The sequence below is a fragment of the Hoplias malabaricus genome, chromosome X1 (assembly GCF_029633855.1).
Source record: "Hoplias malabaricus isolate fHopMal1 chromosome X1, fHopMal1.hap1, whole genome shotgun sequence".
Taxonomy (NCBI): Eukaryota; Metazoa; Chordata; class Actinopteri; order Characiformes; family Erythrinidae; genus Hoplias; species Hoplias malabaricus.
This window is the reverse complement of record NC_089818.1, coordinates 12,590,701-12,617,599: the sequence shown is the minus strand read 5'-3', so window position 1 is coordinate 12,617,599 and position 26,899 is coordinate 12,590,701. Positions and strand designations below refer to the sequence as shown.

The 26,899-nt window shown below is 39.8% G+C and overlaps 1 protein-coding gene across 1 annotated transcript in view; it reads right to left on the bottom strand.

The window, feature by feature from the left end:
* Positions 1-7,573: 7,573 nt before the first annotated feature.
* Positions 7,574-26,899, bottom strand: part of LOC136675823 (netrin-G1-like) — a 21,947-nt gene continuing 2,621 nt past the window's right edge. The window contains exons 2-3 of the mRNA XM_066652588.1: positions 24,948-25,452; positions 7,574-8,035 (exon numbers count right to left, since the gene is read on the bottom strand). Coding sequence (XP_066508685.1) covers positions 7,955-8,035; positions 24,948-25,190 — 324 coding nt within the window. The 5' untranslated portion in view covers positions 25,191-25,452 and the 3' untranslated portion in view covers positions 7,574-7,954. The remainder of the gene's footprint in view (positions 8,036-24,947; positions 25,453-26,899) is intronic.

Genomic DNA, 26,899 nt, shown 5'->3' with positions numbered 1-26,899 from the left:
CGTGTTGATGATAAAAACCAGTTTCTGAGAGATCAACTTTCAGCAACTTTTGCTGAAGGAACAGAAAAGTTCGAAGACAAGCGAAATAAGACCATGTACACTCTTTAGAGGCACAGCTGATGCTAACAGTAACTTGTGGTTTAGCAGAGCACAGAAGATTTTTCAACGAACTGAGGCTCTGCACACACATATTTAGAGGATAAAGCCATATACCAGTGAGCACAAAGTCGAGTGAAGGATTTTCTGAGAATTGTGTCTGTTTACAGCTTTCTTCCTCTCTCTTTTAACAAAAACTCAGCACTAAACTTACAACTGGGATACTGGGCTAGTGCTTTTCTCCAACCGTTTTCAGACCGTGACATCAGCAGTCATTGAGCTCCCACAGCGCCCCCTCCCTGTGGCTCTCTTAAATGCACATGAACATTTTAGTCGACTTGTAATCTGACACACCACACACGTCAAGAATACCGTCCTTATTTTGAGCTACCGACCACATTTTTAAATACCGCGGTATACAGTATTATCGTGATACTGCCCAACCAATATGCTAGGTTCACAATCTCTAGCATCGAAATCCCATATTTAAGTCATCTAAACCAAAACTTACACATACTTTTGGATACAATATTATAATATATACAAATCCATCACATGCTTTTGCAGCACTTTTTTCTGATGCCTGATCTCATTATGGAGATGGGGATGTGGGCTAGACCTGGACCAAAACCATTTTGCTACATGCGCCTCACCGACTGCTTTTTGATTGGTCGGCTGCTGAGGGACAGACCCCTTATTTGTGTGTGGTCAGAGGAGCAGGTCCAGGCCTGGAGTCCAGCTTAAGAAAGGAAAGGTTGAATGGTATCTCAGTGTGGAACAGGGTTCCGGTGTTCCTGTCTCTGTCTCAGAACTGTGCAGGACCCCAGTGAGCAGTGGACAAAAATCAAAGCATTAACCCTTAAACACCCAAAAGGTGTTTTCAAACATTCAGAATTTAGTGGTCAATGATGCAGACGCTGGAAGAGAGAGCGGATCTGCATTAATGAGCAATTAGACGCTGCCTGTCGGGTTATTAATAGCTTTAATTACTGAAGGGGAAACCTTTACATCAGTGTAAACCATCTGCTAGAAGAAAAGATCAGCCAAGTCCAGTTTTATTCCTAAACAGAGTCGTTGAAACTGAATTTAAAGGTGCAAGCAGTCATTTTCATCAACAAAGCAGGCAAAAGTGTTCATGAAATGGATTATTATTTATTAATTTTCTATAAACTGTGATTCTCGTTGGATAACTTATCCAGATTGGCCATGTCTGCATGAACAAGTTTATGCTCCACAAGTTGGGTTCCCAAATGTATAGCACACATGTTCCACACAACAGAGGAACTCCATCACTCCAGAGAACAGTTCCACTGTTCCATACACCAGTGCTGGGGGCTTTATAAACTACGGTACTTGGTCTGGTGAACTGTGGTTCATGTGCAGAGTGTTCTGACTGTGCTGAAGTGTGGGGCAGGCATTACTGCTGTGTCATAACATGAAGAAAAGCCATTGGTGGAAATGACTCATTGCACCTTTAAAGAGTGTGAGGTGATGGATCTGTCAGAACGTCAGAGCCCAATTAGAGCAAAGTGTTAATTAAACTGTGGCATTGACTAGTGGCTGTGAGTTATTATCTGTGACTAATCAGTTTATTGATCTGAATATTGATCCCACATCAATCTGGGAGTATCTTCTTAGACCCTAAAAAGGCACATGCGCGCGCACACACACACAAACACACCAAACACAAGCACTTAGCACAGATGATGTCACCTATGAATAAATATGAGTACACAGTGCTGTAATGAATGTGAAAAGCAGCATTTCTCCAGAGACAGTGCTTTGAAGTGTGTGGAAAGCCAAATCAAGTGCAGCATGTTTTAGATTAATTGGGATTCACCAGCACACACACACTCCGGCAGATCTACACATTAATTAACAACCGGCCTCATTATCTTTCCCATGTGGCTCCGTCCGACTGGGGTAAATTTAACACCACTTCATTATCCCGCGGGGTGGGAAAAGGGCAGAAACACAGAGGAGCCTCTTCACAGCCTTTCACACATCACAGAGCATCTAAACACACATTAAACACCCACTCATATATCACAGAGTATCTATACACATATTTAACACCCCTCAAACATCACAGAGCATCTACACACACATTTAACACCCATCAAACATTGCAGAGCATCTACATACACATTTAACACACCTCAAACATCACAGAGCAAACATCCTCTCAAAGAACCCAGAGCACCTACACACACAAATATGCCCTCAAACACAGAGCATCTACACACATGCTTTACAGCCCCTCAAACATCACAGAGAATTTACACACATTTAACACACCCTCAAACATCACAGAGCATCTACACACATTAAACACACTCTCAAACATGTCAGAGCATCTACACACACAGTAAACACACCCTTAAACATCATATAGCATCTTTACACAAACTAGACACCCCATCATACATCACAGAGCATCTACACACACATTAAACACACCCTCAAACATCACAGAGCATCTACACACACACACACACACACACACACACACACACACACACACACACACACAGAGTATTTGAGAACGTATTTAGTATGTGTATAGATGCTCTGGGCTCTGCACAGCCACAAAAATATCATAAAGTGTCAAAACTATAAAACATCCCGGAGTTCCAGAGTACTGATTCTTATTCAGAATTGTTTTTGTTTTGTTTTGTTTTTTTGTAGAAAAAAAAAATTATTTTATTTTGAAACATTTTCAGACCGTAAATGAAAAACTGCACAGTGATAAAGACCCAGACCCGCAGAGAGAATGTAAACAAGCTGTAAACATAATTAACTCTGCCATTACAGTCAGGCCTGGCTAATGGAGCAGAGATAAACTCAGGCTTATTTACACACACACACACACACAAAGAGAGAGAGAGAGAGAGAGAGAGGGAAAAAAGAAAGAGAAAGACAGTGAGACCGGGAGAGAAAGAGAAATTCCAAAACGTTGGCAGAACAACAAAGCAACAAGTACTGAGAGAAAACAGCAGGTTAAATACACAGTGAATCCAGGGATTCAGAATCCAGGGGAGCTAATGCAGGTTGTCATGGAGATAGAGGCATGAGGCCGGGATTCAGCTAAGGGATTGTGGGAAATAAAGTCCATGGACAAGTTCATTATTAAGGCCATTCTACAATTAAAATAAGTACTTTATTTCGTCTCAGGAATGTGTTCCTCTCTGCTGCAGGTAAAAGCGTTGTCTCTTCTGGGAAGGCTTTACACTACACTGTAAAACATTTCACCAGCTTCAACTAAAAAACGTGAGTTCAAAAGCTGCCTTAAAATTTTAAGTTAAATCCAATTAGAATTTCTATTTATTTCAACTCATGACTTTAAGTCAAATCAAATCAAGTCAAATTTATTTATATAGCACTTTTCACAACTGATGTTGTCACAAAGCAGCTTCACAGAATTCCAGTAAGACAAAGATTTGACATGAAATGTAAAAAAACTAAATGTAAAACCCTCAAGTGAGCAAGCCAGGGGCGACAGTGGCAAGGAAAAACTCCCCCAGCTGAGGAAGAAACCTTGGGAGGAACCAAGGCTCACAAGGGGTGACCCATCCTCCTCTGGTCAATCTACTGGTAATAATAGTTAGTAGCCCGTGAGAACTACCAAAAGTCAAGTTTGGTTCTGAATTACTTTCTGCAAGTTGATTTGATTTTAAATTGCTTGTTGTTTCAACATACGCTGAAAGTAAACATGACTCATTCCAATGTAGGTATTTAAGTTTACAAGAAAAAAATCCATTGACATTACATTCTTAAATGTAATTATTGTGACGACCAATGTCAAAATTATCATCCAACGTTACAGTTACGACAGGCAGCATTTGGGCATGGTTTGTAAAGAAAGTTGTATTTCACCCTGAGGGTGAGGCCTTGGAAAAATACACTTCTCGAAAAACACCCACCTCGACCCTGAACTGGATAAGCGGTTACAGATAATGAATGAATGAATGAAACAACTACATGTCCTACAGTTTCTTTGGAGTGATGGAATTCCTCTGGTGTGTGCAACAGTTTCTTTGGAGTGTGCAACAGTTTCTTTGGAGTGATAGCGATCCTCTGGGATGAATTGGAGTGGTATATGTGATACAGAACTAATCCCCAACACCAGCCCCTGACCCTCACTGATGATTATGTGGCTGAAACCCATCAGATACTCACAGCTATGTTTAAAACATTCCTAGAAGATTAGACACTGTTACTAAAGAAGAACACATTCCTGACGAAGTAGTGGATGTTGACTGTGTATAATCAGAAATAAATCAAGTCAGTGAATAACATCCAGTTTGTGTGTGTGTGTGTGTGTGTGTGAGAGAGAGAGATGCGCTAGTGATTGCGACTCTTCAGAGCTCTCCTCTAACGCGATTAATCTCTAATCAAACGGCAGTTCTCCACGCTCCGGCGTCAGAGGTTAATTTAAACCTTCATCTGAGAGCTTCGCTTCTGAGACGCTCCTTCATTAGAGCCCCTTTACCTCAGCATCACATTCTCTACACTGCAAAACACACCCCGATCACGAGCCCCCAGCTCTGGACTCTCACTCCTCATTAGCAGAGAAATGCAGGACTATTATATCATTATTCTCCTCTTTCTAGACTTTATGAAATATTTCACATGGATTGATCTAAAGTGTCTTATTACACTGACAGACTAATTTAAAAAAAAGCTATGCTATGGCAGTATTAGCATGAGAAAATTACATCATTATTTATAAAAAAAAAAAGTCAAATTATTTATACCTGAAAAAAAAATGACTTTATTTCTTGAAAAATTCTAATTATTTGCATTATTTCTTGTAAACGTTACATTATTTGCGTAATGTGAGTAAAGGCATATTATCCAGCAATGGAGGAAAACTACGCAGTTCCTGACGTCACGTCATTCTACATTTTTCTGAAGGAGTTTCTCTGTAAAAAAAAAACTGAGATTCTGCCGACCATCCCTCACTGCTCCTTTGCTTCTCGTTTTTCTGAAGATGTTTTTGATCATTTCCTGATGATGCCATTGACTCTAATGTGACATAAATCCATTACAGACGTCTCAGAGGGAAAATATTTGCCAATTAGTGCGTTCTGAGCGACGGGCGGAAAAAACTGAGGGTTTTGATCCCGAGGGAATTGGATCTCAGTCGTAAGCAGAAATCACGAGCACTTCAGAGTGAAACGAGGAACAGATCCGTGATTGAATCAAAGCTTTGTTTACACTGTTATTTTCATATATTTGATTTTCTGAACACAGCTGGGATCTTTCGCAGCTTTCAGTTATTAGTCAGATCTGACAGGATCCGTTCTACTGACAGACGTACACACACACACACACACACACAGCAAGTGGGGGTTAGGTGATTTGCTGTGGATATTGAGGGAGGAGGAAAAAGAAAAGTTCCTTCACTCGCCAGAACACAGTTCCACAATCCAGTGCTGGGGGTTTACAACCCTCTGGCCGACACTTGTCATTGAGCATTGGGCTTAGACTAATGTGCAGCTGTCCCAAAGCATCTTATTACATTTCGATGTACATTCTATTTATGATTCTATCTATCCCCCACCCCCCAACTCCTTTTATCTCTTGATCTCTCTGTCTCCCCTTTGTCTCTTTTAGTCTCTCTCTCTCTCTCTGGATTTTCTCTGTCTACCTCCTTTCTATTTCCCAGTCTCAGTCTGTCTCCTCTCTCGCTCTCCCTGTCTCTCCCTCTTTCTCTCTCTCTGTCTCCCCACTCCATCTCTCTCTCTCTCTCTCTCTCTCAGAGGATGATGGGAAATAATTCAGCTTTTTGGCTTTCCAATGGAATCCCTGTCCGTCTGGAGTGAGCAATGCTGCCAAAACTCCTTGGACCCGTTCGTTTATTCTCTCAGTTTTTGGCGACTGGTAGATGTTCAGGCTAGAGTTTGCGAAGGAGGGAGCAGAAGATATTCTGTTTTTACAGAATATAATTAACTCTGTTGAGGTCCCCGCCTGGAATTGGCTTTGTTGTTAAATTTCTAATTTCTGTGTAAACACAGCACAAGACATAGCAATGAATGAACAACACATGAGTTTCTTTTGGAACAGCAAAGCTTGGATGATGATTATCTGAATTTCTGGCATGCAACATGTGATCGACTCAGAGGAGAAAAATCACAATCAGAGCAATGCCCTTACTTCTGCACATAAACATCCAAAAAGAGAATATTAATGCTAAATTCTGCTAGCACACCTATGGGAGCAGTGTTATGTTTAGCTAAAGGCAAGTCACATGGCTGGACCTTGTGCCATATATCTCAAAAACATAAGTGAACATTTGTACAACAATATAATCAACAGTATAATCTGCTAATTTCTGCTAGCATCTCTATGGGATTTCTAGTACTATGTTAGCAGTTAATTAATGGACGGTAACACAATTTACACAGATAAATCAAGGAAACGTTATATTAATTAGAAATCACATTTACATTGTTTCTGTAACTTCAGCTCATCCCAGAGATACTGGAGAACTCCAGAGAACACAGGTACCCTGCTCCATAGCCCAAAGCTGGGGGAGTTCTTACCCAAGTATTTGACATTTGCATCGGACACAATGACAGATTAAAGAAGCAGCTGCTGACAGAACAGCAGCTGTTCCACCTTAAAGAAGCTTGTTTTTTTTGGCCCAAAATGTTCACACACAAGGAATTACTTTCCAGTTGTTGATGTCTAAGTAGTGCTTTATGAAAATGCACTGTATTTGAAATTTACAGAAAATAATACACAATATACAAACTAAAAGGCAGAAAATGTACTTGTGTGTACACAATACAGAGTTATGGTGCTTTTCACTGCAGGGAACGTACATAACTCGACTCGGCTTGGCTCTCTTGCTTTTCCACTGACCAAATCTGGTCCTGGTCCTAGAACCAGGTCCTTTTTTAGTCCCCGCTCGCTTCCAACCGAGCCAAGTTGGTACTAAATGTGATGTGTAAACCCTGTAGGGCACTGATTGGCCAGAGAGACATGTCAATCAACATGAAATGCAAAGCTCCATCACAAACAATGCAATGGTAAAATCTCTGAAGTTACAGCAGCTTTCACATTTGTTTTTATCTGTCTCACAATAGTAACTCGTAATATTAGCTCAAGGTGGTTTGAAGAGGTTTAAACACTCCTTGAGTTGGTCGAATGTGCAACAAGGAAAACGGATCTGTGAGAACTGGGGCATGGAGCCATGTCCAAAAAACAAAAACAACACACAAATATACAATGAGTAAACAACGCCTAAATTTACCACCTGTTTTGTTGTGTTTTATAAATCTTGCAGTTCCCATTAGATAGAGGGTTTTGCAATGTCCCTGGCTCCATTTTGTGGGGGAGCATTTAGCTGAGAATATCTCATGCAGTCGAAAAGCACCATATTCAAACAACCCACATTACACATAATATAAATTTAGTTTCTCAAACCCCTGTACTGTGTGGGAATGGGGTGTGGTCTGCAGCAGGAGTGGATGTGAAGCAGAGTGTAATAACAGTATGACTGTGTTGTGTAGAAAACCTGAAGCTAACACATCGTTATGGAGACGTAATTTATTCGTATAAAGCTGTTTCCCTCCAACACCTGTTGATTCCACACTTTAAACTTCAATCCCAATTATGGCACAGTGCCCTAGTAATGACCTGCCGCTCTTCCCTGAATCTCCATCTCTCATAAGGGGCTCCTTCCCTTCACCTCGGGGCTTTTTTCACTCTCTGAAAATTTGCATAGACACAAAGTCAGACAGCTGGCCGGCAGGGTGTAATTCCAAACACATCTCTTTATGCGTGCCTGCATTATTCATCTCTTTCTCTGTGTGTTTTCATCCGTCGAGAAATTAACCTTCACCCGGCGTTATTCCTCAGCCTCGAACCAAACCGAGGAGATGCAAAACATGTCAAGACGCCTCCGGGGGACTTTACTAATGTGCTCTGCCTGAAAAAAATATAAGATGAGGAATGGAAATGAGTACAAATATCAGCCCATACACCCTCCAATCACACACACACACACACACAGACACACACACACACACACACAGACACACACACACACAGACACACACACACACACACACACACACACACACACACACACACATTAAAAAAGGGTTAAAAACGTTCTTAATGCTAAGACAAGCAAGATGAGCTACACCCATGAACACAGAGCGTTATAATTGCGTAATCATCCCACAATATACCACCTTTCACACACGATTCTGATCTTTAGGTGCAGCTTGGATGAAGCAGCAAAATCTCAGGCTATTTTTATCTTATTTATTTTAATATCTTTGAATTTTTATAGCCATATTTTACTGCAGTTTACTCTTAAATGTTCTGCATTTTAATTTTATCTTAGTTTTAAACGTAATTACATGTTTGATTCTTATAACATTGTAATAATCCGTGGAAATGCATTTTTCTGACAAGCCAGATTTCAGGAATGTCCCAATGCTACTTATATTTTCCTTTGTTTTCATTTTTCATCATGTTTTGTCTTTGTTTTAACTCAGATCAGTCAAGTGTTATTAGCTAACATCAGCCATTATCAGGTGGGAGATGTTAATAAAGCAGAGTCTCAGTGGGGTCCTCCTGTCCTCTTTCATCCCTCTGAAGAGTCCTAGTGGAGATGAAATGTAATGACAAACAAGTGGCTCTATTAATGTCTTATCAGCTCTGGTCTCCTCTACCAGCGAACGTCATACAGATCTGTCAGGTGAGCCCAGACCAAATAAAACAGACAACAGAGTCTTCAATCTGAATATTTCTGAACAAAATTAGCACCAAAACACAATGAATCGCTTTTATCAATAACTTTGTTGTTTAGATGGACATCTGGCAACTCTTATAAGCTCTTGTTTTCCCAATCAGTCAGAAAATCTTAGAGCCTATTTACACCTGGCATTAAGATTCATTTTTGGTGACTGGATCATGTTCAGATTTCAACTTTCAGTCAGGTGTGAACACCTCCAAGGCACGTTGTGATCGAATTATGATCGGATCACTCGCGCCACTGCAGAGGAGCTCAGAGACGAATCTTGTCCACATTTAACAGAATGTGTTTTAGTTAGAAATAGAAATATATAGTTTGAATTGTTTTAAGCTTACATTTTTTTATTTGAATTTATTAACCTTGAATAATAACAGTGAAAATGTTTTCTTGAAAATTCACGAGTTCAATTCAAGAGCAATTATATTCAGATGCATAATTGCGAAGCAAAATATTCAGAGATGGAAATCTGAAGACTTAAATTCAATAGCAACAAAATTCAGATGCATAATTTCAGTGCAAAAAAAAAAAAAAAATCAGTGCTACAAATTCAAAGGTGGTAATATTTCAAAGTCTGATGAGACAGATTTGCTTCCATAAGCCTGATCTACAAATATGGCCAGCAGGCAAACAAGCCATAGCTAGGTGGTACCTTTGTTTCCCCCAGTGTTTCAGGACTCAGGGCCACAGCAAAACAACACCATTGTAGGGGACTGAGAGTCCATTGGCTGCCACAGTAAATGATAAACAGCTAACTCTGGCTGCTGATTGGCTAAATAAAAATAATGACCATCTGTCCGAAACAAATCACCCGTCTTAACAATTAATCTCAAAAATACAAAACACATCACGTCCCATATCAGTCCAATACGCAACGCTAGTGTCCAAATACGTATTTTACTTGACAACCCTAGTCTGCAGTGAAATTAGGGAAGTTCAGCTGGACTTTATCGTTGTTAAATTTGGGGCACCTTCAAAAGTGTTCCTCCTAACTGAATTCAGCGGCTTGGGCGGCATTTTGTTCGAACTTCCACATTAAATGTTGCGCAAATGCGTCTCCGTTTAAGTTGTCCCCACAGGTCCTAAAAACCACCTAGCAGTGGCTTGTTCGCCTGCTGGCCACGTTTGTGGATCAGGCTGCATTTGTGTGTGGATCCAGTGAAATGTGAAAGGAAAGTCTCAAAATCCAAAAACCCTGCAAGAGGAAATGAACAAATGCACGTCACGGAAAACACGTGAGTGACTTTATCCACAAATGAAGATTCAACAATTTACAAATAAATTTTAAATTCGAGACTTCGAATTTACAAATACATGCAATGTAAATTTAAACAAATTTATTTATTTCCGCATAAAACTATCATATATCTATGAAAACCAAAAATGTGTATTTATGAATGCAACTGTATTTGTACAAATTGCAGACTGTGAGACACAGATTGGGATGTATTCATTTGCGAATAGTGAAACATATTTGTGACTTGTTTTTAATTTGTGGATTAACATTTACACATTTGTAAAGTATTTTGAGACTAATCTCACTCCATACAGATCACCATCTCAATATGAGATTCCTGGCTTACCCTTATCTCACTCCCAAAATTATTAAGGTGAGAGCAGCTTCCAATGCGATTCAAAGAAAACTTCACTGAATGGGCAGAGTTAAATACGCAATGTTTTACTCAGCTAGACTTCGAATTAAGTGCAAGGGTGATTCACAGGAGTTTACTTCTCCAGCTGATTGCGAACAATTTATTGCCTCATTCTCTGGATAGTCAGTAATCATTCAAATATCCAATCAAATACAATCAAATAATCATTTCTTACCTTTCATACCTCATTTTTGCATATTCAACTGGTGATATATTTTTTCTTTTTTAATGTCTTATATACAAATATGGGTTATATTCTAGTTGAATTGAGGGTTTGAATAATATTTGTTGGTATAGTGCGTTTTGTACCATGCAAAGGGCTGGTGCCCCCTCCAGCACCCAATGACTCCAGGTAGGCTCCGGACACACCGCGACCCTGAACTGGATAAGTAGTTTCAGACAATGAATGAGTAATGCATTTTGTCTCTTCAGTTACAATGCTGGTCATTGTGTTTTTTTTTTGATCTCCCAAATAAACGACACAAAGGGTGAACATCATTCAGATTTGCGTTCCATTAATGCAGTCTTTAAATCGTTTTATTCTGAACTTCAACACTATAAAAATGAATGCCCTGCCTAGATTTCTCTTTCTGTTTTAATCAATTGCCCTCTATCTGCCCAAAACAATTTTTAAAGAGTGGGACTAACTAATTATTTCTTTTATCTAGGACGGGAAGGCTCCAAGAGTGAGTAAATCCACTTTGCAAAGATTTAGGTCTATCCCTTCCCAATTTTTCATTTTGTTGTTGGTCCAGACATATACAACCAATACTTTATTGGCTTCAGTCTCCAGAGTTGTTGTGGTGTAGATTAGAATCTCATTCTCACCTTTCTTCTTTTACACTTGCACTACTCACATCCCCTCTGCCTCTTAAAAATTTCAAATTTATCTAAAACACTTTTGATGCTCTCTACCAAATGTGTTTTCTGTGTCTGGCCAGTTATGCTAGTGTAAATACATTGGTTGAGAGGAGGGACAATGAAGGTATGTTTTGTATTTTTAGAGATCAATGGCTGGGCTTATTTTTATTTTATTTTTTTACAGATTCACAAAAAAATCCATCGCATGTCATGGTATTCATTTGAGCACAATCACAGGAAAAAGCCCATGCAACTGTGATTATGAGAGTGAGAGTCAGTATTATTATTCACTTGTATGTTACATTTTATGTTGCTTTTTTTCACTTGATTTGAAGAATGTGGTAGGCCTATAATTTGATAGAAGTAACAAAATCTATTTAAAAACTAGTGTGTGTGATGTAAGTGACAATAATGTATCAATTCAACAGACTAGAAATTAAAATATTTTCCATTTTGACTTTTTTCTATACCTTAATAGGGCAATGTATCGGAAATACATACTATATTGAAAAATATTTCTGGAAATCATATGATTTTTTTAGAACTAATGTTCTACTCCTGCCAGTTTACGGGTTAACTCTGAAATGCCTTTTGAAATAATCTGTACATTTTCTTGTGAGGAAAATGTTAGAACGTCCCCATATTTATTACAACTTAAAATGTCTAAAATTAGAATCAGAAGCAGCACATCGGCTGCTAAAATTTAACTGATTTTAATGTGGAAACTGAAGTTAGGACATACCAATTTGAAAGACTTAACTTGAGATATTCTTGACTTATAGCAGGGACTTCACTTAAATTTTTCCACAGTGATTTGGGAGTTGCTTGAGACTTGAGACTTGCTTATGACTTGCACATGTTTGACTTACTCCCATCTCTGCAAACTGGGGATTGATTTCAATGACAAGTGTAAACAGAAAAAAAATCCAGATAGTATCAGGATTCAAAACAAATATGAATGCCAGGCCCTTACAGATTCAATAAAGGATTGTCTGTGTGAGAAAAGCTGTGAGCTGTGTGTGACACTGGGAAAATCTGTGAGCTGTAAAATAGATTGAAAACACAAGAAAATCAATTCACTTTTATCAGCTAATATCAGCAGCTAACAAGGGGAACACTGTTGTCCTGAGCTGCTGAGACAGTGTGGAGCTGCTTGTGAGCAATGAGGAGTGAAAATAGTCCATGTTCTGAAATAAAACAGATTGCACTCTCTTCATAAAAATCTTGCACAGCTGACACAATAAAAATATTTTCAGCAACAATAAACACACTTCCTACATTGAGTCCGCTCCCAGATTGAGATCTATCAAATCATATCAGCCAACGTCTTGTCTAACAGCCGGAAAATCTTTAAGATTTAATAAAGCAGTGTCTCGGAGGAGTTCCGCTGTCCTCTGCCATCACTCTGAAGAGTCCTGGTGGACAGCGGCGAAGAAATAAAATGAAACGAAATGACAAACAAGTGGCTCTATTAATAGAGCTCCTTCATCACAGCCAGCGAAGCTAATTCCGCTGTCAATATTGGTCTGATCTCGGGCGGATTAGACTCACGCTCCGACTCTAAGCTGCTCGGGGGAACACATGGCTTTCTGGCAGCAGTTTTCACTCTCATCCAGTCTTCCAGACAGCGGGACAAAGTTCAGGAGAATTACAGTAATCTAGCACCTCGTAACACACACACACACACACACACACACACACACATCTGCCCATTGTGCTTCCTGCAGACTCCAGGAGGCTTGACTTTCTGCTCCTGCTCTGGAGACTCAGCCCAAACCCAAATAATCTCCCGCTCTCTGCTCGCATTGTTTTCACATCGTTTACTTTTTGTGAAGGAGTAGACCCCTGGAGAGCGGGAACATTTCCAGCAGGGATTATCCAAAAAACCTCTTTTTCTTCTCTTTCTCTACTCCTCTGTTCCTCCATTCCTCTATCCTTCTGCTCCTGCTCAGTCCTAGAATGATCTTTGTGCACCTTGTTGGCATATTTGCTGTTGTTTCTCATGAGAGTGTGGCCCTGAGTGTAAGATGATGAGGGTTTCGGTGGATGAACTTATATCTCGGCAGAAAAGACTGCCAGATCATTTCTGTACATCTCTTGTTTGTGGAGCTCAGGTCAGGAGAGAAAAGCAGATAGCAGTACACACTGCGACGGTCTAACTGAGAAATCAATGAATTCTAATTAAAATAATAATTAGTTCAACTTATATAGCACCTTTCACAGACTCAAAGATGGTTTACAATTATGGGTAGTGCTGGGCTGGTAAAGACACAAAGAAGAACAGAGAATTTTGAGCAATGATTTGAAGTGAGACAGAGTTGAACGGTTACGAAGAACAGGAGGAAAAAGGTTAAAAAATTTGGGGGCAGCAATGCTGAAAGTCCAGAGTTAGACTATGTAACACAACCAGAGGGACAATATAAAGGAATAAGATTGGAGAGACCGCAAAGTGCCTTAAAGCTGACATTCAGCATTTGATTGTAATCAAAAGACCCCTTTTTTAATAAATGTTTAGGAAATGTTTCTTTACCATTTGCTGCTCTCCAGTCAGTTTGCTCTGGAAACTGGTTTAATGTGTTTATGAAGCATCGGTGTCTGTAAATGGGTAAAAAAAAAAAAAAAAACAGTGTCTCTGTCCAGTATGCTAGGCTTTCTCTCTTTCTGCTTATGGCAGAAAAATGGCAACTTTTTACACAATGGAGAGGCTCCAAAAGCTGAAAAGTATGAATCAAGATTAGAATGTTGTCTATGACTGCTCCAAAACTGGGTAATATTGGCTTATTTTTGCTGTTTCTATTATTTAAGGTAGAAATGTCTCCAAACTCAGAAGACAGCTAACTGCATTACCAAAACAAAACTAAACAGCTACAAATCTAAACAGCTAAATTTTCAAATGAGTTTCTGTGGTAATTCAAACACTGAATAAAAACATACAGACAAGTAAACCTCAGCTACATACAAATAGCAGTGTTTTTTTCCCTTAAACACACCATTCCACCTTATAAGATGGAGAGCTTCTGAATGTAAACAACCAGAGAGAACTGCAATTAACCACAATTGTAGACATTCCCTAGAAGAAGAATTAAGAATTAAAACTTCCAAGAATTAAGTCAAAATATTTAGAGAATAAAATCAGAAACCTGGGAATCAAATCTGAACAATTAACAGAATAATGTCAGAATTTTTTGAGAAGCATTTTTTGGATTATGAGATTTCTCTGTAGATGTTTAGACAGCACTTAGACTTAGTTTAGAGTGAGCTGTGAAAGAAGCAAGTGAGTGAATTAATTATCAGTGAACAGAATTATTTATTACACACTTCCATCCACATGATATGATGGATAAACCCTCAGTGCAGCCGCTGACTTACTGCGATGCACATGGCTGTAGTTTATTGTATGAGTTTACATGCCGTAATGCATAGGAGTTCCTCTCCCTCTGGATCAGTCATTTTCATGATAATTATCATTGTCTCACACAAACACACACACACACACACACACACCAAGTGATATTAACACAGGTCATGGACGGCTCTCGTGACTTCAGCTGATTGGGCATAGGGAAATGAGTGTAACTGAATAAAATGATGTTGACTACATGATTAATCCCATATAACGCTCATAATATACACTGGACAGTGTTATTACAACCATAAAGTGTAACTTTGGTAGGACTTTAGCTGTTATAACCACAGCAACTGACAGGAAATCACTCATTACCAGAATTGGTAGGAAGCCACAAACCCTGGCTTACTGCTCAGTAACTTTCACAAACCTGATTATAATACTTTTGTAAACAAAACATATTACTAACTAACACCGCACCACATGAAAGAAGTTACAATGCAAGTTACTTACTATTCCAACTTTTGTCCTCCTGTCTGTTGCAGCTCACTCTACTGTGTAAATTCAGTCCTGTATTAACTCTTGTATGGCCACTCCCACCGCGCTCTCTCTCTTTCTCCTGCTTGTTTCCTCTGCCATTCCCTCTACCGGGAATACAGAGCTAGATTCTTTTTGAAGCTAGTTAACAACCTGTGAGATTTGTGCCGTAAAGTGTCACACATTTCTCTCTGTCCTGTGATTCCAAAGTTGCTTAGTCCAGTAAACCAGCAGTGGACCCGTCGTAGCAGCCACAGAGGTTATATTCTCCCTATGACAATCATTTATAAGCTGTAATTTTAAGGTAGGGTGGCACGGTGGCGCAGCAGGTAGTGTCGCAGTCACACAGCTCCAGGGGCCTGGGGGTGACTGTCTGTGAGGAGCTGGTGTGTTCTCCCCGTGTCTGTGTGGGTTTCCTCTGGGTGCTCCGGTTTCCTCCCACAGTCCAAAAACACACTTTGGTAGGTGGATTGGCGACTCAAAAGTGTGTGAATGTGTGTGTGTCTGTGTTGCCCTGTGAAGGACTGGCGCCCCCTCCAGGGTGTATTCCTGCCTTGCGCCCAATGCTTCCAGGTAGGCTCTGGACCCACCACGACCCTGAATTGGATAAGCGGTTACAGATAATGAATGAATGAATTTTAAGGTAGAATTATACATTATGTTCCTTTAAATCTTTGAAAATGTTATTCTCAAAATCCATTATTCCTCCATGTCATGGCTCTAAAACTTGCCCACACATCCTTGTGGCCGTTTCATTGCTGAAATGGAAGTCAACATTCCTAATAAAACATAATTAGTCAAAACATTCCCTACAATAACCCTGTTACTGTATTCAGTATAACACTGTGGTCAGTCTGCGAGACTTGTTGAGACTGTGTTGAGCTGTTAGTGAGCAAATATAAGTGAAAAAGATAGGGGTGGGGGCTGAGAACCTTCATCCCTTCTTCACAAAAGTATACATAAAATGTAAGCAGATTTATTCTAGATAGAAAATATGATTAATTCCAGAGTCTGTTTATTTTCATCTCCTGCTTTTGTGTGAAAATCAGCTTTATTATAAACCAGACGTTTACTATTTATTATTTATTCTAAACCCAACACTGGGTTTCTATTCTTAAAGCAGGCTGTGATTTTTTTTCTCTGAACAAACTCTGGACTTACCTCTCAGCTCCAGACGTTGTTTGTTGAGTTTCTTATGAATAATTTATCCGCAGCGCTGACTCTGTGATTATTATTTTGATTTATTATTATTGTGTAATATCGCTTTCAGTTCAGTTATGGATTTATGCTCCTCACGGGAAGTTGCTGGATGTGACACGGAAACTCATTATTTCAAATTTGTGTTGTAGATTACATTTTAAATGAGGTTTAATCCCGGCTGTTTGGAATTCAGGATGAATCCACAGTGATCCCGAGCTTCATTAAATATTTTGACGTCTAAATGAGGCTAAAAACATGGCGTCTTCAATCCTCATCCTTAAACCATTTACAGCCAACAGAACTTGAAGTTTAATGTGAACCAGTCAACATCCTCTCTGATCTGTGATTATTTCACCTGAGATCAACTAAATATTTATACAGCTTAGCGTATGATGCATTTGATTTTGGTCATGCTTGGTGGTGCTGGTCATGCTGGTCAAACAGAATGCTTATGCTGGTCATACTGGTCAACCAGCCTGTTCTTGCTGGTCATGCTGGTCAGCAAGCTTGCTCATGATGGTCGTCCTGGTCAACCAGCCTGGTCATGGGAGTCAACCAGCATGGGCCTGCTTGGTCATATTTGTTGTATAGCTTGGTCAGGTTGATAATGCTTTTTGTCCAGCTAAACATTCATTCATTATCTATAACCACTTATCCAGTTCAGGGTCGTGGTGGGTCCAGAGCCTACCTGGAATCATTGGGCAAGGTGGGAATTCACCCTGGAGGGGGCGCCAGTCCTTCACAGGGCAACACACATACTCACACATTCACTCACACCTACGGACACTTTTGAGTTGCCAATCCACCTACCAACGTGTCTTTTTGGACTGTGGGAGGAAACCGGAGCACCCAGAGGAAACCCACGCAGACATGGGGAGAACACACGAAACTCCTCACAGACAGTCACCCGGAGCGGGACTCGAACCCACAACCTCCAGGTCCCTGGAGCAAACAATCAAATTTAAATAAAAACATACCCTAAGCTGGTTACAATTTAATCTGGTCAACCAGCTTGAGCTGCTTATGCTGTTTTTTCAGCAGGGTATATATATATACACAAACTCTGTTTCTGGAAGCTTCTGCCACTGTGTAAACTGCAAAAAAGCAGGAATAAGTCCTGAGTTGACCCTTCTAAAGCTTTATTTAAAAGCTAATTCACAAAAAGCTAAATATTTCCAAATTTGTCTCTGAACAACTTGACTGCATTTTGTAAATATAAACACATTTACAATCTGACGTGAGGTGAAATAACAGTGAAGAGTTTATAGGATATTCCTGTTCCCCTGTTTTGAAGAGTTCCACTATAAACAGGAGAATATAAACGGGATTAAAGGAGTCAATTTCTGCAGCAGACAGGGGGCGTGGTCCGCACTCAGAGAGGAGGTATAGCCTGCACTTAAAGGGGCGTGGTCTGCACTTAGAGAGGGGCGTGATCACCACCCAGAGAGATGTGGTTTCTACATATAGAGTGCATGGTCTCCAGTCAGAGTGGGGGCAGGGTCACCATTCAGATAGCACATTTCCACCAATGTGGGATGGGTTTCATTCCGGTTCACAAACCTAATTTTGAACCGTTCTGCTCATTTCCACCAATAAAAAATATGTTCTGGAACCCGAAAAAGTTAATTCACACCAGGAACCAAAGAACTGTGGGTTTTTTGTTTTGTTTTTTTGCACGAAACATGAAAAAATCTGTGGGCATGTCTAGTTGTACAGGAGCAAGGAGCTATGGCGACACCCACAAAGAGCGTGCAGTGGTTTGCTGAGGAAACTCAGAATTTATTACTTATTTGGTGTTCTCTGGAGTTTCAGGAGATACTTGATACTTGAGATACCTCCACTAAAACTGGTGTAAATGCAGGCTGGTACGCTGCAAAGCACAAAGGTTCTTATAAGTGTGAACTGAAGCAGTTCAAGAACCAGAGTTCTTTTGATTGAAAGACACTAAGGGAATGGCCATGGACGCTACACAGAGAGGGGGTGAGGTCACCACTTTGGCCCAAAATCCGTGAGTGAGTCAAACAGATGAAAAGTATGAGACAGATTTCTCAGTACGAGATCACACAGAGTTACACTCGCTACTGTCCACAACACTGGGGGAGATTCAGGAATGTTGAATGAGCCTGAACTTCCAGTCCTTAGACGGCTCTGCAGGAGAAACCCACATGCTGTATGAATGTCTGAAGGTTCCACTGATGTGGAGGTGTATTTTAATCACTCTATCAGAATCAGCAGTGGTGTTCTCTTCCAAAGGTGTTAAGCTTCAGTAACGGTTGTGTTAGCTTCAGTTTGATATCTCAGAGCTCTCAAACCTAAAAATTATGTTTGATGATCAGAGGACACTGATGAGAAATCTGAGCTTAGTGTTGATTGCAGGATGTAATTGTGAATGCTCCATAAATGCACAGACACTAAACACCTAATCGTTAATGCTAATGGGCTAAAATTGATTTTAAAATGGAGGTTAAGCGCCTCTTGATGGATGTTCCTCTGATGGTGTTGATGGTGTTGATAGCTGAAGTCGTGAGGTTAAAGAGAACGATGAGAAAAGGATCATCTGCATGTTTCTGGACACCGTCCCTCTCTGCTGCGGCTAAAAATAAAATCAGGGTTAACTCCCTGCTGCACAAAACTCTCCCACACACTCCATCTTACGCCAGTGTGTGTGTGTGTGTCTGTGTGTGTATATTCCCACCTCTGCGGAAGTGATAAATGAGTGAGAGAGGTGAGAGATTCTGAAAGAAAACATGTTTTTGTGCTGAAACCTTCACTGCCGAAAACCATGACGTCAGTGTTATTTGGATTGAGCTTGAAGCAGTGAGCGCTTTCACAAATATCAAAATATTTCTCTCAGAAACAATGCTCAATTTATGCAAAGTATATTATATATAACTCATTTAAAGCCTACCGATAATTTAAATTTGAAACCTATGATTTACACACTGTGTTTTTAAAAGTATAAAAACCAGAACACAGACTTGATGTAAAATTTACCTCCAAAATATTAATGTAGGAGCAAACATAACTAATATTATTATACAAATTTACTATATTTAATTAGCAGTGTCGTCTTCTATTGGGGTGTACTGACCAAACTGAAGGCTTCATCTTGCTCATACTCTTATTGTCATTGCTATTAACTTTTATAATTCCTGCTTGAGTGAGGAATCAAACCCAGTCTTTTGTATGAGGCACATTAAAGGGGAATGTTGTTCTCTCTGGTTTTGTTATTGTTCAGATTCTCTGTGTGTTTTAAGGTGAAATGGCATTTTTGAGGATAAAAACAACTGTTGTTTGAATGTGGTTAAAGTGTAACTTGTAATAAAATGCAAATTAACTAACAATGCCTTATTAACATGTGTTTTATTTGCTGATGGAAAAAAAGTGTATACTGAACACACTGAGAGAGAAAACTTGCCACTTATTATTCCTGCCTGAGCAGGGATTAGAACCCGTCTATGGAGTGCAGTGCTGTTATCCACTACAATAACCAACCTCAGTTTCTCCAATATAAATTTTTGAGAGAGATATGCCTTCTATATAGAACCGTACACTTTACAATGTCCTGTACTCAAGGAGGAGGGTGGAGTAGAAGGTGGGGAGGAGGGTGGGGTTGCATAGTGCAGTTTCTGCCATGCTAGGCACAGAATAGCAACAACAGAGGCTCTATTCTCTCCTTATTACAGCTCAGTGGAGCATCACAATGATTTTGAAGTTGTAGTTTCAAGGTAAAAAATGATACCTTCAGTTGCTTTAAAACCACTGCTGCACATTTAAGGATAAATTTACACAGTTTTTACCTTTAGTAAACAACATAGTACCAGCAAAGGACCTTTTGTCTGAGTGTAACACTTGAGAAATTATGTATATTTACTGTTGTCATTCCTGCCTGAGCTGGGAATAGAGGGCCATGGTGTCATTGACTGCGCTGACCAGCCTGTGTCTTCACACTGGAGCCTGAAGCAAAAACCTTGTGTGAAAACTGTGGGCTGGAACTGTATGTTCTGAGAGAGGACAACCTACTTTTAAAACACAAGTTTTGCTCTGATACTTAGGCTGCAACTTTCTCCCTGTGTGTGTGTTTGTGTGTGTGTGTGTGTGTGTGTGTGTGTGTGTGTGTGTGTGTGTGTGTTTTGCGGCTGTTTCTAAAATAAATTCTCCTCAGGAACATCTTTTAAAGTCCAGCGCCGATAACTGTTTAAAATTCCTGTCGTGAATTTACCTGGAGGCAAATTCCAGAGAAATATCTGAGACTTTCCCCAGGAAAACACACACACACACACACATGGCCCACATGTCTGATTATTATACACCAGCACATATATCACCATAAACACACCCTCATTTAACTTACAAGCAAACAGTGCCTGGGTTTAATATGCAAATGAACTGTAAACTCTTTATTAGCATCTTATTATTACATTTACTCATGGCTTCTCCTGCCTGGGAGTTTAATAACTAATTACAGTACAAGATCAGCAGTATATCAGAGAAATATGGTGATACAAAGAAAATTAAAGATACACTGAATACTAAATGAAGACTATTTACATATGCAAATTATCCCAAAACCATAGGAACTGAAGTTAGTTTATTAGTTTTCCAAATAGTTGCTGCTACGTTTGAGTTTAAAGCTATACATACATATATCTTTAAAAGATAGTGTAAGTGTAAAAATAGTGTAAGATGAATATTTAGTCTAATATCAAATGTGGCTAATGGCATATGCAAATTAACCATAAATTGTATTTATTTTTATTAATTTGAAACCATGAATACAGACTTTTTAAAGCAGTATTTATATCATTTACCTATGTTTAATGAGTAAAAATCATTATTCAGAAATATTACACATTAAAGACTTGTTTGATTAATGTAAAATGTAATGAATATGCAAATGACCATAAACAGTTACTTTATATATATATGCTGGATGGTCTGGTGTGAGCTGGAGTTTTAAGGTGGCTCCTCTAGCTGCAGGAGTGTGCAGTTATTTACCAGTGAGGCGATGGTTCTCATAAAATTTTGATGCCGTCTTAAATTAAGCATCTCTTGTTGGTTTTTTGCTTTAGTGAGATTTGATCATCAGAGCCAGCACATACTTCCATTTAGTACATTTAAATAAAATAATTCAACATCAGAATAATTATCATAAAAAGGAGGAGAGTTATTATAGAGTACACTTTAAATAAGACTACAGCATATAGTTTCACAAAGAGCATTCATATACAGCACTGTGCAAAAGAGAAAATGATATATAAATAATATTTACCTGAGCAGTAAGAGTTTCTTTACTCAAACAATGCCCCATCCCCCCATACCCTACCCCAAATATTTGAATAAACCCAATGCCATTATTCCAGTGAATGTGATACTGTGTGTGTGTGTGTGTGTGTGTGTGAATGTGTTGGTTCAACCCTTTCTACATTTCTCCTTGTGACAGTCCTTAGTTTTAGTTTTAGTGATTAATAAATACTTCATTATATTATATCAAGTGTGCTGTTCATTTAACAAATCCATACAATCCAGGAAACCATCTGGAAACACACTTTGTTCTTCACACTCGCGACATGGCTACTACTTTTTAAACCAAAAACAAATCCTCTTATTTTTACTGTATCTCCGGTTTCCTCCCACAGTCCAAAAACACACGTTGGTAGGTGGATTGGCAACTCAAAAGTGTCCGTAGGTGTGAGTGTGGGAGTGAATGTGTGTGTGTGTGTCTGTGTTGCCCTGTGAAGGACTGGCGCCCCCTCCAGGGTGTATTCCCGCCTTGCGCCCAATGATTTCAGGTAGGCTCTGGACCCACCGCGACCCTGAACTGGATAAGCAGTTACAAATAATGGATGGATGGATTTTTACTGTATTAAAGTTTCTGTGTTTATTCTAATTACATATACTTTTATACAAGCACCACATTATAGAGGAGAAACATTTTAACAATCATAATAGTCTTAGGTGAATTTTGTACAATAAAGTAGGTATAGTTTATATTCTGATGTAAAATATGCCTTCTGAGGATGGAGTGTATATCAGATAGTGAGTGAATGGTCAGTTGATTTTGAAGGAGAAATGGTCAATGTAAGGATCTGAAGGCAACACTGTGATGGTTATAATGATTTGGTCAGTCTCCAGAACTCAGGTCTTTGGGGTGTTCCCAGTGTGCAGTGGTCAGTACCGACCCAAAGTGTTCAAAGGAAGGACAAAGAGTGAGCGGAGACAGGGTTCAGGGCCCTAGTCCTGGTGGAGGGAGTGAAGGAGAGTACATCTTGTCTGATCCCACAGAAAAGCTACTGCAGCACACACTGCTGAATGAGTTAACAGTGCTCTGATAGAACCAGGTCAGAACACACACTACTGAAAGAGTTAATGCTGCGCTGATAGAACCGGGTCAGAACACACTGCTCAAAGAGTTAGTGCCACACTGATAAAACAGGGTCAGAACACACACTGCTGAAAGAGTTAATAGATAGAACAGATCAGATAGAACCAGGTCATTGTCAAATACTGACTGTTCACTCACTACATAAGATACCATGTGACCTCTACAGAGGGCAGTGTTTTTAATCTTGTGGCTTGTGAGAAATGTAAGTCCATTGTTTGATTATAAACCCACTCTAACGTACTCCACCTACCTTTTCTACATGTCTCCACCCCTCAGCCTTCGTGATCTGCATGAGCTGCGTGTCTGGAGGTATTCACAGGGCATCTGGGAGATTTTTTTATAAATAAAAATAGACACTTTTTTCTCAATGACATCATTAACACACACCTCACTCTCTTTTGTATCCACAGCATCATCAGCTCCACCCCCACCTCAGAGCAGCATGCTTTTCCTCTGATCACACTTCAATGCGGATCTAAGGCTTTGTGCCAGAATTAAATAAAAGCTTTTAAAATAGAAGCATGTTTATCTGTGTCTTCAGAACTGGCCATGTGCACCTTTCAAGTATTATGGGCATGGCTAAAACTGCTGCATGTCTTGTAACCTTAAATAATGTTTACATATGATATCAAACCTTTTAACATGGAAAGGGGAATGCCATATCATTTGCAAAAAGATTTCTGTTTCTAATTATGGTTAAATAACTATAAATGAAACAGAGTAATACTTCCATGGTCATAACACTGGACAGTGGAGGTGAATGGAACCAGACCTCTTCCCCAAAAGCTGGGTGTGTTTTGGAGACGTGGAGACGCCTGGTTCCATTCTCCACCACTGGAGAGAAATCTGAATCGCTACCATCCACCACTGTCCAGTGCAATGTCCACATAAACCATTTATGCAGGGGATTATGGAGGATTTTGGAAATATGAGTGTCCATCATCCTTTTCTCTTCTGATATATATTTATAGTCTCATTTATTGCACTCTGGCAGGACATCCAGAGACATGGAAATTCCTGGTTCTATTCACCTTCATAGTAAAAGAATGGTGGAGTTCCCCTTTAACTGAACTGTGTATGGGTTCGAGTCAGGGTGGACAGATTAATTCAGACGCATTATCACTGATCCATAAACCACTGAAACATACTGAATAATTTGCTACTCTCGAATATCTGTCACTCTCCATCTGAACCCGAGGCCGAGAGAGAGAGAGAGGGAGAGAGAGAAAGAGAGAGAGAGTGAGTGTAATTGAAGTTTCTGAGATAAGAGCTGGTTTGGACGCCTCACTTTACTTTATCTGAGCTTCTGTGAGACGCTGTGAGAAATCTGAGAGCATGACGTTTCTCCAGTGAATCTCTAATGCAGCGCGCAGGGTTTATGTGCTTTCCTTGAGAGAGAGAGAGAGAGAGAGAGAGAGAGAGAGAGAGAGAGAGAGAGAGAATTCCTCATGTAATCTAAGCTGACATTTATAATTCAAAGCGTGAAGACATTTGATCACAGCCAAATACAACTGAGCCACAATGGCCACGGATCCACACAGCAATGAACAGAGCTGGTTATTATATAAAACACAACATCATTCACAACCTCACAGTCCCTCAATTACAACTTCACACAACCTCAAACACAGCTTCAAATTACATCAATTACAAACTCACACACAACCTTAAACACAAGCCTCATATTCTCTCAATTACAACTTCACATGCAACCTCAAACACTGCCTCACAGTCCCTCAGGTGCACCCATAAACACAGCCTCTTAAAAAACCTCAAACAGCCTCACATGCACCTCATACTCAACCTCACTTACATCCACACACTGAAGTTTCAGACACACCCTCACAAGCAACCTTATAAAAACTTCAAACACACTCCTGAGCTCAAAAAAAAAAAAAAAAAAAAAAAGAAACACAACCCCTATTAAAATTTAGAATATTAAGTAGAGTTAGAACACAGTTCCAATGTGCCATGGCCCAGTGCCAGGGGGATCTCTATACCCTTCTAGTTGACATTTAGTATTCAGCATGGTGACCTTGTGAGTAATCTCTTTGGATGAGGTGCATATATATATATATTTACAATGAAAGTCCTTACCAGAGCGCAGTACATCTCTGGGGGATCTCCACAGGTGATGTTGGGGGGGTCCAGAGTCACCCGTAAGTACTTGGTCATGTCCGTGGCTTCAGGTTGGCAGGCCATATAATGCCACACGAGTCCGTCCTCCGTGTAAACCTGTGACTTACAAACATCGTAGTGCCCCCAAGAGGCTGGGTAGTGCATTGCACACACCCAGCTCAGCCACACACACCGTACGGCTAACAGCAGCAACAGCGGCATGGCTCCGGAAAAAAAACGGGCCGGTCTGGATGGGACAGATCTGGGTGAGATCGGGAGGTCGGGGTGTCAGGCTGGACTTTAAAGATGCAGATATAGAACTATGAGTCGATGTGTTAGCATGCTAGTGCTAACTCCTGTTAACCTTGCTAAGTGCTAATTTAGCTTTGTTTATTCAGTTACATTTCACCTTCTCCATACATCTGCTGTAGAAACAAGGGTCAATCAACAGGTCAGTTAGAGTCTCCACTCTAGTCTCCATAGTCTGTAAAAAAAAAAAAAAAAGAGAGAGCAAGAGAGAGAGAATGAGACAGATGTCTGTTAGCAAAATGAACACAATCACAATTCCCATATTTTGGCAGAAGCACAGTCCAAGTACTGTGGACACCCATTTATAACGAGTCAACGCTGATAATTTTTGCTCCACAGAGTGGATTCCTAAGACGACAAATGCCCACTTTAAATAGTTTATATTCAGAATGAAATAAAACTGATACAGGAAAAGGAAACAACTTCTTTACTTTCATTGGAAGTCAGTATAAAAATATTTTGGAATGTTTCTATTGGTCCATTCATCATGAAATTTTCACAGTGTTAAGGATAGCAGCTGTGTTCAAATGGTATAGTAAACATTATATTAATATTATAATTAGGCTCAGTTCTATGTATTAAATAGGGATGCTGAGGTTCTTGATGTGGTTCTGAGCGTGTAATAAGGATGCTGTGGTTCTAGATGCTGGTTATAGACTTGGTTTTGTGTGTTAAATAAGGATGCTGAGGTTCTAGATCCTGTTCTTGGTCCTGTGTTAAACAACAATGCTGTAGTTCTGGACTCTGTTGTCTATGCTTAATAAGGATGCTGAGGTTCTAGACTTGGTTTTTATGTTAAATAAAGATGTTGAGGTTCTAGACTCAGTTCTCTGTGTTAATAAGAATGCTGTGGTCGAGAGTCTGGTTCTAGACTTGGTCCGCTGTGTTCAATAAATCTTTAAGCTAAGTTCTAGGCTTGGTTCTGTGTGTTTAATAAGGATGCTGAGGTTGTATTCCTGAAAATGCTGGTGTGGGATTCCGGAGGGAATTCCAGCCCAGCTGGTGGAATATGCAGCGTGACGGAGCGGATTGTTTTCTATGAATAGACTCTGGCAGAAAACTCTTCTGACGTTTCTCAGTTCTACAGTCGGAACTCAGGAATGGAGCTCTCATCACTGTCTTTTAATCTTCACTTTACTCTCAAGAAGACCATTCAGATCTACAGTTCATGTCTGTGTGTGGGTCTTAATCCTGATATTAATCCTGACCTTAATCCTGATCTTGAACCTAATCCAGTCTCTAGTCTCCTGGGATTGCTTTACACAGTTCCACTGTTCCATACACCAGAGCAACTTCATTGGTCCAGAGAACACATTTCCACCTTTCCACACCCTAGAAGAACTCTATTGATCCAGAGAACATGGCTCTACTGTTACACACACCAGAGGAACTCCATCACTCCAGAGACCACAGCACCACCAGTGCTTTTTGCAATGAGCACGATAAGCTCATTCGTACTTTCATTCATTCAGCAAAGCCTGAAAAATCACAGATAAAGATTTGATCATTCTGATATTTCAGGATAACAGATCTAACTTTTGAGGCTTGTAAGCACTAAAGGGAGGGAAAATCCAAGAGTGTTGGGTAATCCAGTCTGAATCCAGTCCAGATTCAGAAATCTT